This window comes from Diabrotica virgifera, chromosome 7, assembly GCF_917563875.1.
Source record: "Diabrotica virgifera virgifera chromosome 7, PGI_DIABVI_V3a".
Lineage (NCBI taxonomy): Eukaryota > Metazoa > Arthropoda > Insecta > Coleoptera > Chrysomelidae > Diabrotica > Diabrotica virgifera.
Window position 1 is genome coordinate 23,275,163 of NC_065449.1, and position 17,819 is coordinate 23,292,981.

General features: G+C 34.3%; 2 protein-coding genes across 5 annotated transcripts in view; one reads left to right on the forward strand and one right to left on the reverse strand.

Annotated features, from left to right (window-relative positions):
* Window positions 1-17,819, forward strand: part of LOC114324786 (titin) — a 67,020-nt gene that overhangs the window by 45,010 nt on the left and 4,191 nt on the right. For all 3 annotated transcript variants that reach the window (XM_028272631.2, XM_028272629.2, XM_028272630.2), the window contains one exon: window positions 4,728-7,107. In XM_028272631.2, coding sequence (XP_028128432.1) covers window positions 4,728-7,107 — 2,380 coding nt within the window. The remainder of the gene's footprint in view (window positions 1-4,727; window positions 7,108-17,819) is intronic.
* LOC126887736 (uncharacterized) overlaps window positions 8,635-17,819 on the reverse strand; it is a 165,827-nt gene continuing 156,642 nt past the window's right edge. For both annotated transcript variants that reach the window (XM_050655453.1, XM_050655454.1), the window contains exon 2: window positions 8,635-10,628. In XM_050655453.1, the coding sequence (XP_050511410.1) occupies window positions 9,420-10,058 (639 nt within the window). In that variant the 5' untranslated portion in view covers window positions 10,059-10,628 and the 3' untranslated portion in view covers window positions 8,635-9,419. The remainder of the gene's footprint in view (window positions 10,629-17,819) is intronic.

A 17,819-nucleotide genomic window follows, 5' to 3' on the forward strand; every position in this document is an offset into this window, starting at 1 on the left:
GGCATAGACTTACAAAAGAAGATCTTCTACCCTTTTTCGAAACTCTAGGGCCAAAATTTATAGCAGGTGGAGATTACAACTGTAAACATACGCTATGGGGTTCACGCCTAACAACCACCAAAGGCAGAGAGCTAGCAAAAGTTATCCAGGATAAAAGCTACTCATTCCTATCGACGGGATCACCGACATATTGGCCAACCGATCCAAATAAAACACCAGACCTATTGGATTTCTTTATTACAAACGGAATATCTCAATCATATACAGATGTAGTACCAAGTTTTGATTTATCATCAGATCATAGTCCCATAATTGCCACAATTAGCACAACGGTGATAATCAAAAAACCAACACCTCGACTGCATAACTTCAAAACAAACTGGGACACATACCGGCTAATCATAGAACAGGAAGTAAATCTACTAGTGAGATTGCAAACTCCCGAACAAATAGAAACAGAAACTAATAATCTAATCAACTTACTTCAAAATGCTGCCAAACAGTCTACCCCTCAACCTGGACAAAAAAAAATTTTCAACCAACATTCCTCTTGAAATAAAAAGACTAGTAGCAGAAAAACGAAAAGCCAGATCAATTTGGCAAAGAACTCACAGACCAGACGACAGGACAGTTTATAATAACAAAACAAAAAACTTAAAAACAGCTCTAGAACAGATGAGAAACAACTCATTTGAAAACTATGTATCAAACCTTTCGCGTCAAGATAACTCTATCTGGAAACCAATCAAAAACAAAAATAAACCAATAAATACTTCACCTCCAATTCGGAAAAACTCATTACCACCAGGACCATGGGCAAAAAGCAACAAAGAAAAAGCTGATTTATTTGCTGAACATCTAACTGAAGTCTTCAAGCCACACGACAATGACCAAGTACAAGAAGTAGAGCAGGAACTAGCCTTACCAATTAATCAACGAGAGCGACTAACTTTAATTACACCGAAGGAGATCAAAGATGAAATTAATCATTTGAATGAAAAGAAGGCACCAGGCACTGATCTCATAACAGCAACAATGCTAAAACAACTTCCTAAAAAAGGTATCATCAAGTTATTGTACATATTAAATGCAATCTTAAGACTTAATTATTGGCCTATATCACTAAAAATTGCCCAAGTAATTATGATACCGAAACCTGGTAAAGCTTTAACGGATGTTTCATCATACCGCCCAATAAGTCTACTGCCAATAATGTCAAAACTTCTTGAAAAGCTGTTACTTAAAAGAATTATGAGCGACCTAGAATTCCAAAACTGGATCCCAGAACACCAATTTGGATTCCGGCAAGGTCATTCTACAGTGCAACAATGCCATCGCATATCAAATGTAATTAATAGAGCTTTGGACAATAAACAGTATTGCACAGCAGCCTTTCTGGACATTAGCCAAGCATTTGATAAGGTATGGCACCCAGGATTACTTTATAAAATCAAAAAATCCCTACCCAACAAATACTTTGACTTATTAAAATCATATCTAAATCACAGAGAATTTGAAACTAAAGTGGAGGATGAACTATCAAACCGTAACAAAATTCAATCAGGAGTCCCACAAGGTAGTATATTGGGTCCACTTCTTTATGTACTGTACACATCCGATTTACCAACCTCTCCACAAACCACCATTGGAACTTTCGCTGATGACACAGCAATATTTGCAACTGAAGAGGATCCAAGAGCTGCAGTATTAAAACTTCAAGAACACCTAGACCAAATTGGACAGTGGTTAAAGAAATGGAAGATAAAAGCTAACGAAACTAAGTCAACACATATAACTTTCACACTAAGGAAAGACCAATGCCCAAATATTAGCCTTAATCAAGTCAACATACCACAACAGAACATCGTCAAATACCTGGGGCTTCATCTTGATTCTAAATTAAACTGGAAACAACACATTTTAAAGAAGAAGAAACAAATTGAGTTGAGAGTGAAAGAAATAAATTGGCTTATAGGTAGAAAATCTCGACTCTCAATTGAGAACAAACTGCTGATTTATAAAACAGTCATCAAACCTATATGGACGTACGGTATAGAACTATGGAGTTGTGCCAGCAAATCAAACACAAAAATTATCCAAAGAACTCAATCAAAAATTCTACGCACCATCGCAAATGCCCCGTGGTACATTTCCAACCAAACCCTTCATACAGACCTAAACATCCCGTTAGTCAGCACAGTAATTCAAGAAAGAGCCAACAGACATCACGAGAAATTGGAAGACCACCCCAACCAATTAATATTACCATTACTGCAGCCACTAAACAACAGAAGATTGCGAAGATTATGGCCCATAGATCTTCGCTGAAACTGAGGTGAAACCGCTGGGTGATGTACCTCATAACGCCATTTTAGTGTACAATAATACATTGATATATGTTATTGTACTTGTTATCAAATTAGCTTATATAATATGTAATTATGATTGCTAATAAATGCTTACAAAAAAAAAAAAAAAAAAAAGTTACCTTTTTTTTAGTAAAATTTTACAAAATAGATATTTATTTTAAATTCTTTAGGTAAAGAAATTACTCGGTCAAAGGAACAATTATTCACAAATGAACTAGTTGCATTTTTATAATTTCATTGATAAGCACCACGTTTAATCTTTTAACATGTTTTTTTTATAGTAGGGAAGGCCAGTATGCTAAATATGCAGTTACTCAAGAGTAATGGGGACCAATTGGGTTGTGAAGATTAGATCTTAAAACAAAAAAAAAAAATAAATCAAGTTTTCCATTTTAGTGAGGACTTTTCCATTTTTTAATTTAATTTTCCATTTCCAACAATTGTTTTTTCCGATTATAGTGACATCTATCCATAATTCGAAAAAATGTCTCGAATAAAAGTTACTTATTTTTACGTAAGGAATCCAAATCTGCAATAAAAAATGAGGACTCCTATTTAAGATTGTAAAGTAATCACTCACCCCACCTCCGTGGGTGGTCGTGTTTGATGTCACTCGATGGATTTTTAACAACTTTTAACACGTATTTTTCAGTTTTTTGATCTGAATCTTCACTTTACGAAATACCGCTGGGTTCCTATTTAAAATTTTAAAGTTATCCCCCACCTCTCTCCGTGGGAAATCGTGTTTAGTATCATTCGATAGATTTTTGAAAAATATTGAGTACGTATTTTTCAGTTTTTCGATCTGACGTTCATTTCGTGAAATATTCGGTTTTTTTTTTGTGAAACTTTGTGACTCGCCCATTTCCTTACCCCCCGCTCAAATCTTCAGGTTTTTCAAATATAAGTACACTGTTCTGCATGTACTTAACTTACCTTAATCTGACTATTTCGAGTTTTTCTAATGATAGAGTTTTTTCGGACCTCCTTAACGAACTCCCCTGTATTAAGAGTACAGATATGGTAGGGGTACATTTACAGGGTACAAGGTTTCCCCCCATGTAATAATCTGACGCGCTCGAGTTACTGCAAATATCCCCGCTTGGTCTCCCCTACCATTATTACATATTGTTATCACAAAATTTATCAAAATCAATAGTTAGATACCTGTATTAATGTGTGTGTGTGTGTTTATGTTTTATTGGCACTGGTTTAAGCAACCAACTGGCCAGTCAATGTGTTTTGAATTCTCTCTTTTACAAAATATATGCTTAGTATCTAAATTTAAAACTATTAGTACTACTGTTTTTTTTTACTGTTTTTTTTTTATTATTTTTTTTATTATATTTTTTAACATTTTTTTATTACATTTTTTATTTATTTTTTTTTTTTTTTGTATATTTTTTTATCGCGCTAAGACCTAAACCCGATTCAACCTCGCGGAGGTTTAGATCTTAGTAACTTTTTATTTTATTTAATTTTTTTTTTTTTTCTCTTTTTCTCAGAGCTTTAATTTTAAACAATTAACATGGTTGTACAAAATTTTATAAACATCTAGATTGTTTGATTGTAAAAGGTATATAAGATTAAAAGGAAATTGTACATTAACTTGAACTAGATTGGCAAAAAAGTTTGATATTTCAATAAAATGTAAAGGACATTCTAACAGCATATGTTGTAGATCAGCTAGCTCTCCACATAAACATTCATCATTATCTACAAGTCCTATTTCTCTTTTGTAGACTGGAGTCAGACAGTGATTACTTCTTATTCGACAAATAGTTTTGATAAAGCCTTTGTTGGAAACTTGATTAAACCATGTCTTGATGGGAAGTGTAGGCTGGATTTTTTTGTAATAATTTCCTTTGTCTGAATTATTGTATTGTTCCTGCCATTTCGTCCGTTTGATAGATCTCATAATAGAAATTATGTCTCCCATAGGAAGTTGATAAGTATGCAGAGTGGATTCCTTCGTTGTTGCTTTTTTAGCCAGATCATCTACTATTTCGTTGTTTTTTATACCAATGTGTGCTTTTATCCAACACAATATTATATTTTTGCCCGATTTCAAAGCTTCACTGTTCATTGCTATGATGTCACTGATGATATAATTTTCTGCAAAATTATGTACATTATATTTCAATGTCTTTACAATGCTTTGGCAGTCTGTAAATATAACATAATTGAGTTCTTTTTGATTAATACATATTTTGTATGCTTCTTTGATTGCAATGAGTTCAGCTGTGAAAATTAATGTATTAATGAGTGTCTTGGGAAAATCGTTACTTGACACATTGAACGTTTTCTATCTTTAGAAGGAATATGCTAACTTCTATTAACGTATGGTCTTTGTTTCAGTGACCATGAGTACGAGCCTGTGAACCCCCCACCGGACAACGTCGTATTCGTCCCTACTCTACGTAATAGTCCAGTTTGCATAATAGACACCGCGCAAGCTCTAAGCCCCCCAGAACCACTCAACTTTTCTCCCACCAAGACTTCCTTCGAAAACATCAGTATATCCGCTTCAAAAGAAAAGTCTCCTAAAACTCAACGAGTAGTCTTCTCTGCAACTACTGATTCACGCAGTTCTGGATCAGAACCGAAGCCTAAGGAAGGACCAAGCAAGTTCCAGCTGGCTTTGAGAGAAAAAGCCGATAATTTCAAGACTAAGCTACAGAATATTAAGAAGCCTCATATTAGCCTGCCTGATAGGCCCAAGTTCCAGAAGCCAAATCTACAAAGGTTCAAAATTGAAAGAAAATTCAGCTTACCGAAAATGCCAGACACTAGTAAAATAAACATGCCTAAATTTAGCTTGCCAAAAATGCCGACTAAAAAACCTGTAAAACGAATGTCCTCGACGGAATCCAACGCTGGTGATTCTAAGAAACCAATTTTCGACTTCGGTACTTATCCTAGAATCTTCAAGAAGAAGCCAAAGGCATCCGACGGAGCTGTTTCAGACTTTGCTACGGTCCCTAGGGGGAAAAAGCCTGACAGTAGGACGACCGAAGATAGTAGAGATTCAAGAGTTAGTGGTACCGACTCTATTCGAATTCCGCTCCACTCTGAAGACTCCATCTATACAGAAGATGACAATGTACAAAAGAAACAACCAATTTTCGACTTCGGTACATATCCTAAAATCTTCAAAAAGAAGACAAAGGCATCCGACGGAGCTGCAACAGACTTTGCTACGGTTCCCAGAGGGAAAAAACCTGACAGTAGGACGACCGAAGATAGTAGATCTTCAAGAGTTAGTGGTACCGACTCTATTCGAATTCCGCTTCACTCTGAAGACTCTATGGATAGAGAAGATTATAACTTACAAAATAGAGAACTTCCAAGTGACTCCAGCGATATCAGGCAACCATCTCACAGATATGACGAAGATATCGATAGTGAGAATGAGTATGATCGCGAAAACAGGGAGTTAATGGAAGAAAGAGACTTCTTGAGTAGGTGGCAGAGAGGAAGGTTTAATCCAGACGAATTTGTAGAGCCTAAACCAGTTACTAGAATAACCGACCTGGACTCTCCGGAAGATAAAGGTTACGATTTTCCTCCAAGCAACGGAAAAGAACAACGTTACTCGTCTGGTAGTTCTTTGGGAGTACACAGACAAGGAGTTCTCGAGGAAATCAATCCAGACGAATTCTTTTTAAGGCAAAAGGGTATATCTCAGGATAACATAGAAGTAGGAATGTACCTAAGTACCGAAATCAGAGAAGCATTCCGTAACCCTACAAACGCTTTGGTACAAATGGAAGAAAATAATAACTATGACGTTAAAGGTTCTCATACGTCTCTACCAGAAATTATAAATAAGAAAAAGCCTATTAAGAAACCCAAAAGGAAAAAGACTCCTCATGCTTCGCAGGAACAGATACCTTATGATGAAGAAACTGCAGATGAGGAAATGAACACATTTCCTCCTTCTCGTCCAAAACGTAGAAGTAGACGCAGAAAAAAGACTAATGAAGAATTCATTCCGTATCAAGAAACTATTCCAGTTGATTCGACAGATGAAAGGATAGCTCAACACAGAGAAAGTATCGACATTTTTGCTGACGATGAGAGGGAAATAGCTCAACATAGAGAAAGTATCGACATTTTTGCTGACGATGAGAGGGAAATTATGTACGAGAATGAAATCATGGAGGGCAAAGATCACCCTGAGATTAAAATTACAGATCCGTATAGAAATTATGGAGATGACGAAGATTTTGACATAGAGGAGGAAGAGGAAATGGAAGAAGTATACATTCCAGAGGCTCCACCAAGAAAGCAAAAGAGTATGAAGAGTTTAAGTAATTACGAAAATGACTCCAACAGACTAGGGTCGAAAATGCAGCAAGTGTTCTTTGAACGAAGGGTTACGGAACCCAATATTATAAGCTATACCAATGACAGTGTCGTACCAGAAAGAAAAAGCTTTCATATGAATGCTACAGAGCCTCAATATAGAAACATTCAACAGATCGAACCAGATGAATATAGACAAAATATAGAACACCTCGAACAAATAGAACCTGAGGAACACATAGAACCAATCGAGGAGGTGCTTGAACGTTACAAATATATGGATGAAGATTTGGAAGATGTTATTCCCATGGCTCCTGTCAGGAAGAACAAAAGTGTTAAAAGTTTGAACATTTCTGAGAACGAATCGCTTCAAGGATCTTTGGGAGCCAATAGAGCTGTATTTAGTTCTGAGAAGGACTTAGAAGTACCGGTAAGTAGATATGTATTTATTCGTACCATCCAAACTTCTTACCTTTCCAAAGATTTTAATATTTTGTTGCTTCTTTATTGAGGATCTAATGCATTAGCCAAAGAGAAAGGTCGGGAATAGATATTACAGCATCATTCCGATTCTCAGTGTAGTAACGGGATTAAACCACAATTGATAAGAATTACATTTTAGATTTGTTTTGATATTTCGATTCCCAATCCGAAAACCGTTTTCAATTTTCTTTTATAATTAATCCGGATTGGAAATCAAAACATCATAAACAACTTTAAAATGTAGTTCTTATTACAATCAATCGCGGTTTAACCCCTTATAAAACAATATTTAACTTAAACATGTCACAAAAAATATTTTCAGAACTTCTTTACTAACAGTTTCGTCATTTTTATACTTACTTACTTAATCCAGAACTCGTCTACCTTTCGGTGTAAGTTATTACTGAGTTAGGTTCTCCGTCGTTTTCTTCCACATTTCCTTCTATCCATGGCCAATGCTTTTGTTTCCTCCCATTTTATTCCTCTTTTGTCGGCCGCTTCCCTCACTTCTTCTGTCCACGTCTTTCTTGGTCTTCCTCTCTTCTTTCTTCCCATATCTCTCGCTTCATATATCTGTCTTACTCTTTTTCTTCTCCTCTTCTCAGTACATGTCCGAGCCATCTAAGTTGTCCTTGTTCGATTGTTGTTGTAACTGGGTGTATTTTTAGATTTTCTCTAAAGGTTTGATTTCTAATTTTAACTTTCCTTGTTTTTCCCTCTATTGTTCTCAAAAATCTCATTTCTGTGCTTATTAGTCTATTCTTTTGCCTTTTTGTTAGTGCCCGAGATTCACAGGCATAGGTTAGAGTGGGTTTCACAATCTTTTTTACTATTTCCGTTTTTATATTCTTAGGTATTTCTTTCTTTTTTAAAAAGTTACTCTTAATAATATTGTACAGCTTACCAGTCTTTGCAATTCTTTCATTTATCTCATCTTCTAATTTTCCATCCCGGCTTATGATTACCCCCAAATACTTATATCTATCTACCTGTTCAAGTTGCTTGCCGTCTACTTCTATATTATGTTTTCCTTTTTGTCTTCCAATTATCATTGTTTTTGATTTTTCTCTGTTTATTTTCATGTTTCTGATTTTTAGCTCTTCATACAGTATGTTTATATTTTCTTGTAATTGTTTTTCGGACTCCCCAATGATCACCAGGTCGTCTGCGTAGGATAGTTCTGTTATTTGTATCATTCTCAACTTCCAATATCCTACATTATATTTTCTCCATTTGTGTTTGCATTATATTATTACGTCATCTAGTACTTGGTTAAAGAGTAGTGGGCTCAGGACACAACCCTGTTTAAATCCAATGTTGCTGTCGAACATTTTTGATTTTTCATTTCTTGTTCTTACATAGCTTTTTGTTTTTTCGTATAGACTCTGGATGCATCTTATTAGGTCTTGTTCAATATTTCTCTTCTTTAATATCTTCCAAATATCTTCTCTTTTAATTTTGTCGAAACCTTTTTTCATATCTATGAAACATGCGTGTATTTCTTTTTCTGTTTTAAGAGGTTTTTCTGCTATTTGTTTCATTATGCTGATCGTTCGTCCCTCTTTCTTTTCTGAAACCACTCTGGCTCTCCTCAAAGATGTTTTCTAGTTTTTCTCGTAGCCTGTTTTCTAGTATACTAGCATAAAGTTTTCCTATCCAAGTGTTATTCCTCTATAGTTTGAGCATTCTTTGTTATCTCCTTTTTTATACAATGGTGTTATAATGCCCATCTGCCAGTCTAGTGGTACTTTCTTTTCTCTCTTTCTCATCATGTTCATGATCTTTAGTAATTCTAGTTGTCTTTCTTCATTCATGTATTTGAGCATTTCTGCAGTTATATCGTCATGTCCTGGTGCTTTTCCCATCTTGATTTTGTTGATTGCATTTGTTAATTCTTTTTGTGTTATATTTCCTATCTGTTCTTGTTGCTCTTGTGGGATGTGTTGATTTTTGTTTTGTTCTATCTTATTTCCTTCTACTTGTTCCACTTCCAAGAGTTCTTCAAAGTATTCTCTCCACCTCTCCATAATCTCATTCTCTTCTGTAAGTATGTTTCCATTCTTATCCTTCACGTTTTTCAATGTATTTGGTTTTGGTTTTCTCATGCTCTTAAGTGTGTTATAGAACAATTTCTGGTTTTCACCGAATTTTCCGGTTAATTTATTTCCAAATTCTACCCATGTTCTGTCTTTGTTATTTTTAAACATCTGTTTAACTTCTGTTCTTTTCTCTTTGTACTTGTCATAGCTTTCTTGCTTTCTATCTGTTAAGTATTTTTTCCACAGTTGTTTCTTTTCTTGTACTATTTTTTCTAAGTCTTTTGTCCACCATGCTGTGCGTTTTTTTGGAGTTATTACTTATTCTTGTTACTCCACAACTCTCTTTTGCAGCTACTAATAGACTATGTTTATAATCTTTCCATCTTTCTTCTATATTTTGGTACTTATTTGCTCTTTTCCGAAGTTCCTCTAGGCATTTGTGGTATCTCTTCTCAACTTCTATTTCTTTCAGTTTGTAGCTTCTGATTTTTTCTTTTATTATTTTTCTCTTTTTGTCATTTTGTATGTATTTTATTATTCTAAAGCTCATTTTGACTAGATAATGGTTACTTCCAATTTCTGCGCTCCTTTTTACCTTAATATTTTTGACTGCTTTCCATATCTCGAAGTTAATTAGGAAATAATCAATGATTGATCTCTCGCCTCTACTCCTCTCTTCCCTTGTGTATTTGTGGACATCTTTGTGTGTAAACTTTGAATTCCCTATTATCAGATCATTTTCGATGCATAAATTTATATTCCTTGTTCCATTATCGTTTCTCGTCTCTTCTCCCTCTTTACCTAGCCATTTTTCTATACCATAATTTTGTTTTTCCACTCTTCCATTCATGTCGCCCATTATTATTAAATTGTTATCCTCTGTCTTGTCTTTTATTTCTTGAAGTTTTTCAAAATATTCATTTTTTTCATTCGTGTTTGTATTATCAGTTGGTGCATATTATGTTATGATGTAACTATACTTTTCTTGTTTAATCTTTAGTTGAACTGTTAAAATCCTCTCGTTTGTGAATTGAACATCGATGATGTTCTTCATGTAGGACGGTAGTCATTTTTATAACGACTTATCTTTTTTCTCGTTCTCTGCCTCATCATGATCATCATCAATGGTACTACAGCCCTATTAAAGAGCCTCGACCTTCCCAAGTCTATTACGCCAGTCGGTCCTATCCATTGCCAACCGTTGCCAGTTTGTTACGCCTATTTTTCTCCCATCCTCATCTACATCATCCTTCCATCTGAGTTTTGGCCTACTCCTATTTCTACTTCCCACAGGTTGTGACATAAGGATTCTTCTAGGAGGGTTGTTCTGCTGTGATCTTGCTAGATGTCCTGCCCATCTTAGTCTTCCTATTCTTATAAGAGATACTACGTCTTTACTACCAAATATATGTTTATATCTTTGGTATACCTCGTAGTTGCACCTCCTCCTCCAAACACCATTTTCACAGATGCCACCGAATATTCCCCTCAGAGTCCTTCGTTCAAATATAAGCAGAAGGTTTTCATCTGCCTTGGAGATGGTCCATGTCTCCGATCCATACCTTATGTCAACACTGGTTGTATAAGGGTTTTGTATATGGTTATTTTTGTTTTCTGGTTTAAGTTTCTGCTTTTCATATGTTTACTCAGTCCATAATAGCATTTGTTTGCTAGGATTATCCTTCGCTTGATTTCTTCCGTCATGACGTTGGCCTTGGTGATCAGGGAGCCTAAGTATGTGAACTTGTCCACCACTTCAAAGGTTGAGTTATCAACCGTGAATTGGTGACCGATGTTCCTGGCTCGATTGTTGGGTGTTGATGCTATCATCTTAGTTTTCTCCTCGTTTACTTGCAGGTTTTTGAGGCATTTGAGAAGGTGGTATACATTTCTTCTAGCTTGTGTTGTGCGGGAAACTAGGTCCACATCATCTGCATATGCCAAAATTTGGGATGATTTATTAAAAACATTTCCTCTGTTGTCTATTTGGGCATCTCTGACCGCCTTTTTCAGAGCTATGTTGAAAAGGAGACACGCCAGCGCATCTTCCTGTCGCAGCCCAACATACGTTTCAAACACCTGTGATTGTTCGGCGTTCTCTGCCTCTGAAATATATAATAATTCAACATTGACTTCTTCATTGCTCTCTGTACCACTAGTATTTTATTTCTTACTTTTGTGGTAAAGGTCAATGTTTCTGCTGCATACGTCAGAACTGGGTACTGGGGACAGTTACATACTAACATGGATCTTCCTTTTCAAGTACACGAGAAAACCTGATCTAAACACTTTCCTCAGTTTTTCGTAAGCTACACATATTAGTCCTATTCTACTGTTTGAATGCAATGAAACTCTGTTGTTTGAATGTCTCTTGAAGAAGTTGACAGGCATGATCTACCCAGTCTGCAATAAGAACTGCGTCGTCTGCAAATCTCAAGTTGTTTAGAAACTCCCCATTTATGTTGACTCCAATATTTTCTTAATTATTGTTTCTCATAGCACTCTGTATGGTTTAGGAGATATGGTGATTCCTTGCCTAATACCCGTCTCCAAGGGATATGTGTTTGTATCGCCCTATTCTCTGTTTCAAACATTAGAGTCAGTACGGTTGTATATTGCAAGTGGGCTTGCCATTCTGTGAATTATCATAAATAAATGCTCCTTCAGTATTCCACAGCAGTTAACAGCGATAATCCTCTAAAAGTACCTGCCTAATACTACCTTTCACGGCCGATTTCGTGAAGAGTGGCAACGTTGTCAAGAAGATTCTCATTTAGTTTGTGTTGGGATCTCCTTCGTACACTGACTCTCATGTATGACTAGTATGACATACGCTATAAGTACATTCTCGCTGCAGCTGAGTGGTGCACCTATGATCAATACTGCACTCTGTAAGAGCCTTTAACATAGATGAGCTATGCTATATTGAGTCGAATTCTTTCTCAAAGCCTACACATATTTATATTAATGGCATGTTGTATTCTATAGCTTTCTCTATTAGGGACTTCTTTATTACTTGTACATGGTTATCCGTTCCAAAGCTACTCCTAAATCCGGCTTGCTATTCCTATTTTATCATTTCATATTTCTACCCCTCTTGCAAACATTTTACTGCCAAATAATAAAGCCTCTCTGTCAATATAATAGAAAAACAAAATACTGCAACAACGTTGTAGATAAATAAATAAGTTTTTCTGGTAAGTTTAATCGACTTCATCGCAAGCATTGTATGTGACATGGCAAATATCCAACAAAGTATTCAATGATCCTCATAGCTGTGCTACATTTATATATAGAAAACCCTCAAAATATATTAAAAATATCTGTACTTTCATTATATATTCATAAATTAATGTAGAGTAGAGATTTGTATAAATATACAATGATAGTTTTTCAAAAATTCAGAAATTGGCCAAGAATGATGTTATAAGTAGGTAAATTATTATTATAGTCGGTTCGCTAAGCTCAGACATAACTGGCTAGTGATTTTAGTAGGTAATTTTTTTGTTTTTGGCCAATTTTGCTAAAATTGGCAAAATTACTAATAGTGGAGTCACTGAAGGTGGATATGAGCTATTACTTCCGATTTCGTTGAACCTCCATCGATTTGCATGAAAATTGGTGAGTGGTTAGAGGATATCTCAAGGAACAAAGGTGACATGGTGCCAACTTGCGCTTTTACCCTGGGGGTGAATGCCACGCCTTCTCGGGGGTGAAAATTATTTTATTAAAAATAACCCCATAATTTGATAGAAGGACAAATTTCAAGCAAAATTTGTTATATAAAGTTATTAAAATAGATCAAAACTTTTTGAGTTATTAAAGATCGAAGATTTTAATTTTTCTTGAGAAAAATGCATGTTTTTAACTAATTTTTCATCAATAACTCAAAAAAGGTAAGTTTTTACAAAAAAGTTATTATTATCAAAATTGAAGCTAATAAAAAATGAAATAAACCCCTTATTAGAAAAACCTTTTATTCTTAACTAAAAGTGAGTTATAGGTAATTGAATGTATATTTCTTTCGGCGAGTAAAAAACGCTAAGTATTCAAGCTGAAATAACGGGAAATTGATGCATTTTATAACATAAACTTATTAAGCATTTGTCGAAGTACTTCAAAATATCTATTAAATGAGCCCCCGAACATGTTGATAGCGTTAAAATTTATGCTCCAAAATTTTTTCAAAATTTATCTTTTAAAAAATTTTCCAAAAAATGTTATTGTTTTTTTTTTAATAACTCCGTTTATGTTTAAGATATCAGGTTTATCTAAAAACTTTTTGAAAGCTAATTTCAAGTGCTATTTAAGCACGTTAAACACAATCTTTTAGACACCTTACTTTTTGAAACATAAAAGGTTGAATGACCCTGGTTGCATGGTTCCCACAGCAAAATTTAAGATTTGAACGTTTCTATCTCGGTTATTTCTTACCCTATAGAAATAGCACAACAGGTAAAATATTTGGCACAGAAAAAACTAAAATTTGGTTAAATATAATTTTTTATGTATATTGAGTATTTTTGGAGTTATTATCAAAAGAATATGAGAATTACAATATTTTAAAAATTATGATTTTTTTAAATTATACCTTTTTTTCAAAAATATGCATTCTAAACCCGTCAAAATTATCAAAAACATTACTTATGCTAATACAGTGGAACCCCGATAAGTCGGCTCCCGATAACCCGGAATTCCGGCTAATCCGGACCGATTTTCATTAGACAAACTTTCAACAATAAAAATGTAAGTATGTAATATAATATTTGAGAGATAATGGGTATTTGTGTAATTTGAACTATACGATACTAAAAATGACTTATGGCACATGGCGGCAGAGCGACGTTCATTGGTTCGGATTATCGGAAACAACAGGCACCTGTTATTCCTTTATTTATTTCAAACTGTCTTAACACTGTTTCAAAAAGACTATTTAAAAAATTCTTTTTTAAACAATGTTCTTAGTCTCCACTGTTCTTAAATTACATAACATCGTTCCGATTGGGACCCTATTGTGTGCAGTACAATGTCAATTATAACGGAGTTTATATGTAAGTATACCGTATTTTATTAATTTTTACCATATTCTCCGGCTAACCCGGATTTTCGATAACCCGGATCGGCCATGGTCCCGATTAATTCGAGTTATTGAGGTTCCACTGTATAAAGAAGTTCTTATAGGGATTACTATAAATTTGAATTTTTGTGGAAATGGGGTATGTTATATTTTTCACTTTTTCCTAAAACATTCTAAACGGTTCTATTATTTTCATTATAACTTGCTTAATTTTGACGCTATTACCTTGTTATGAAGCTCATTTGATAGGTATTTTGAAGTACTTTGACAAATGTTTAGCAGGAATATTTTATACATTGCATCGTTTTCCCGTTATTTAAGCTTGAATACTTAGATTTGAGTACTCGCCGAAAAAAATACAAATTCAATTGCCAATAACTCACTTTGAACTAACATTAGTTTAGTTCTTTATATGGGGAGTGTATTCAATTTTTTATTGTCTTCAATTTCAGTAATAATCACTTTTTTGTAAAAGCTTATAGTTTTTGATTTATACGTGAAAAACCGATTTAAAACATGCATTTTTTTTACGAAAAAATTAAATCTTTGGTCTTTAATAACTCAAAAAGTGTTGTTTGGTTTTAATAACTTTATATAACAAATTTTGCTTGAAATTTGTCCCCCTATCGAATTATGGGGTTATTTTTAATAAAATAATTTTCACCCCCGAGAAGGGGTGGTATCCACCCCCAGGTAAAAGCGCAAGTTGGCATCATGTCACCTTTGTTCCTTAAGGTATCCTCTAATTACTCACCAATTTTCATTAAAATCGATAAAGGTTCAACAAAATCGGAGGTGAAAACCTTTAGTGACTGCACTATAACTATTTAGTAATTATTAACTATTTAGTAATTATTTTTTTGTCAATTTTATCAAATTGGCAAAATTACTTACTAAAATCACTAGCCAGTAGTTGTGTCTGAGTTTAGCGAACCGACTATATTATACACTGCGATGCAAAAAAATCGATCCACTAAAAATTTGGTCATTTTTGAAGTTTCGAAATTCCTAAACCTGCTGTTCGATTTAAGTGATTTTTTACCACGTTATAGCCTTATTCATTGACAATATCGCTGTAATAATATTGTTGCTAGACAGTCAAACTGTCATTGTATACCGAGTGTACGAATCAAACTGTGTCTTTTTATCAAAGTTCGCATCACCTTGTGGACTATTCTAGCACTTATAAAATACTGAAATTAAAACCTAACTATAGCCTCAGGTTTTCTTAACATTTTGTCTTTAGATTCATTCGCTTATGTTGGATAATAAAAAAGTTAGGTACCTTAACAACTGGCCATGTTCGTCATCAGTACAGGGTTTTTTGAAATAAGTGCGGCAAACTTTAAGGGGTAATTTTACACATGAAAATTTTTTTTTTTTAAGCTCCATTTAATTTACAATCTGTTATCACTCGTAACAATAAGTAAATTTTATGACAATTATTAGAAGAACAAATGACATGTAGGAATTCTCTCCAGTGAGAGGCTTCCTTTAACATATAATTAACAAACAAAGTTAATAATGTAGTGGTAAATGTTAATTAATTTTATTTAAATCTGTTTAATAAGTCTGTAGGCTTAAAACGCTTTAGTCGACGCACTTCATCGTTGTCATTAAACAGTTCGCGCACTGAGTGATTAGAGTGAGCACTAGTTTTGTTTTTGTATTTTTCACTGTACTTTGTGACTTCAGTTTTTACGGATTGAACTTGTAGGTCTTTTTCTATTATGTTGTTCGAAACATACCACGGAGCATTGACTATAATTCGAAGAACTTTGTTCTGGAATCTTTGTAGGATTTCTAGGTTTGAATTGCTAGCAGAACCCCATAATTGAATTCCATACGTCCATATTGGCTTCAGTACGGCTTTATATATTAAGAGCTTATTTGTGAGATTTAATTGTGATTTTCTGCCAATAAGCCAGTAAAGTTGTCTTAGTTTGAGACCCAATTGTTTTCGTTTTATAAATATATGTGTTCTCCATGTTAATCTTCTGTCAAGATGTAAACCTAAATATTTGACTTCATTTCTCTGAGTAATCATTTGATTATTTAATAACACTGCTGGACATATACCTCTTCTTAGTGTAAAGGTAACATGGGTTGATTTGGTCTCATTAACTCGAATTTTCCATTTTTTTAACCATGCTTGGATATTATTAAGGCTGGCTTGTAAGTTTCTTGAAGCAGTTACTGGATCATGATGTGAGGCGAGTATTGCAGTGTCATCTGCGAAGGTTGCTGTTATTGTAGTTCTTGAAGTTGGTAGATCTGCAGTAAAAAGCTGGTACAGCATTGGTCCTAACACGCTACCTTGCGGTACTCCTGATTTTATTTGGTGTAATTTTGAATATTCTGAATGGTATTTAACTGAAAAGAATCTGTCAGATAAGTAAGAATTTAGAAGTTCATAATACGGATGAGGCAATAGGTTTTTTAGTTTATAGAGTAGACCTTTGTGCCAGACTTTATCGAACGCTTGGCTTATGTCAAGAAACGCTGCTGAGCAATATCGCTTATTTTCAAAGTCGTTGCTGATATGTTTTACTAGTCTATGGACTTGCTCTATGGTTCATGGTTCATGGAGTCTATGGACACATGAAAATAATGACAGTTTGCTTAATAATCATATGTCCGCAAACGCTTCGTTTCCGAGATACGGGATGTTCAATTTTTTTTTACAAACTGACGATTTATTTATTGCTTTAAAACCAGTTGAGATATGCAAATCAAATTTGGTGGGTTTTAAGACGTAGTTATTGCACATTTTTTGACATACAATTAAGAATTTTATATTCACCATTGGCGTGCGTACGGGTAATATTATCGGTCATCATACCCGTTTGCGCGCCAATGGTGAATATAAAATTTTTAATTGTATGTCAAAAAATGTGCAATAACTACGTCTTAAAACCCACCAAATTTGATTTGCGTATCTTGACTGGTTTTAAAGCAATAAATAAATCGTCAGTTTGTATAAAAATATTGAACATCTCGTATCTCGTAATCGAAGCGTTTGCGGACATCGGGCATTATGATTATAAAGTAAATTGTCATTATTTTCTCATGTAAAATTACCCCCTAAAGTTTGTCACACTTATTTAGGAACACCCTGTACTGATGACGAACATGACCAGTTGTTAAAGTACCTAACTTTTTCATTATCCAATATAAGCGAATGAATCGAAAGACAAAATGTTAAGAAAACCTGGGGCTATAGTTAGGTTTTAATTTCAGTATTTTATAAATGCCAGAATAGTCCACAGGGTGATGCGAACTTTGAGAAAAAGGCACAGTTTGATTCGTACACCCGGTATACAATGACAGTTTGACTGTCTAGCAATTATTTATTACAGCGATATTGTCAATGAATAAGGCTATAACGTGGTAAAAAAATCACTTAAATCGAACAACAGGTTTAGAAAATTCGAAACTTCAAAAATGACCAAATTTTTAGTGGATCGAATTTTTTGCATCTGAGTGTATTTTTGTTTTATGCAATGTAAGTTGGAAGTTTTCTGAAATGTTTATCATTTAAAA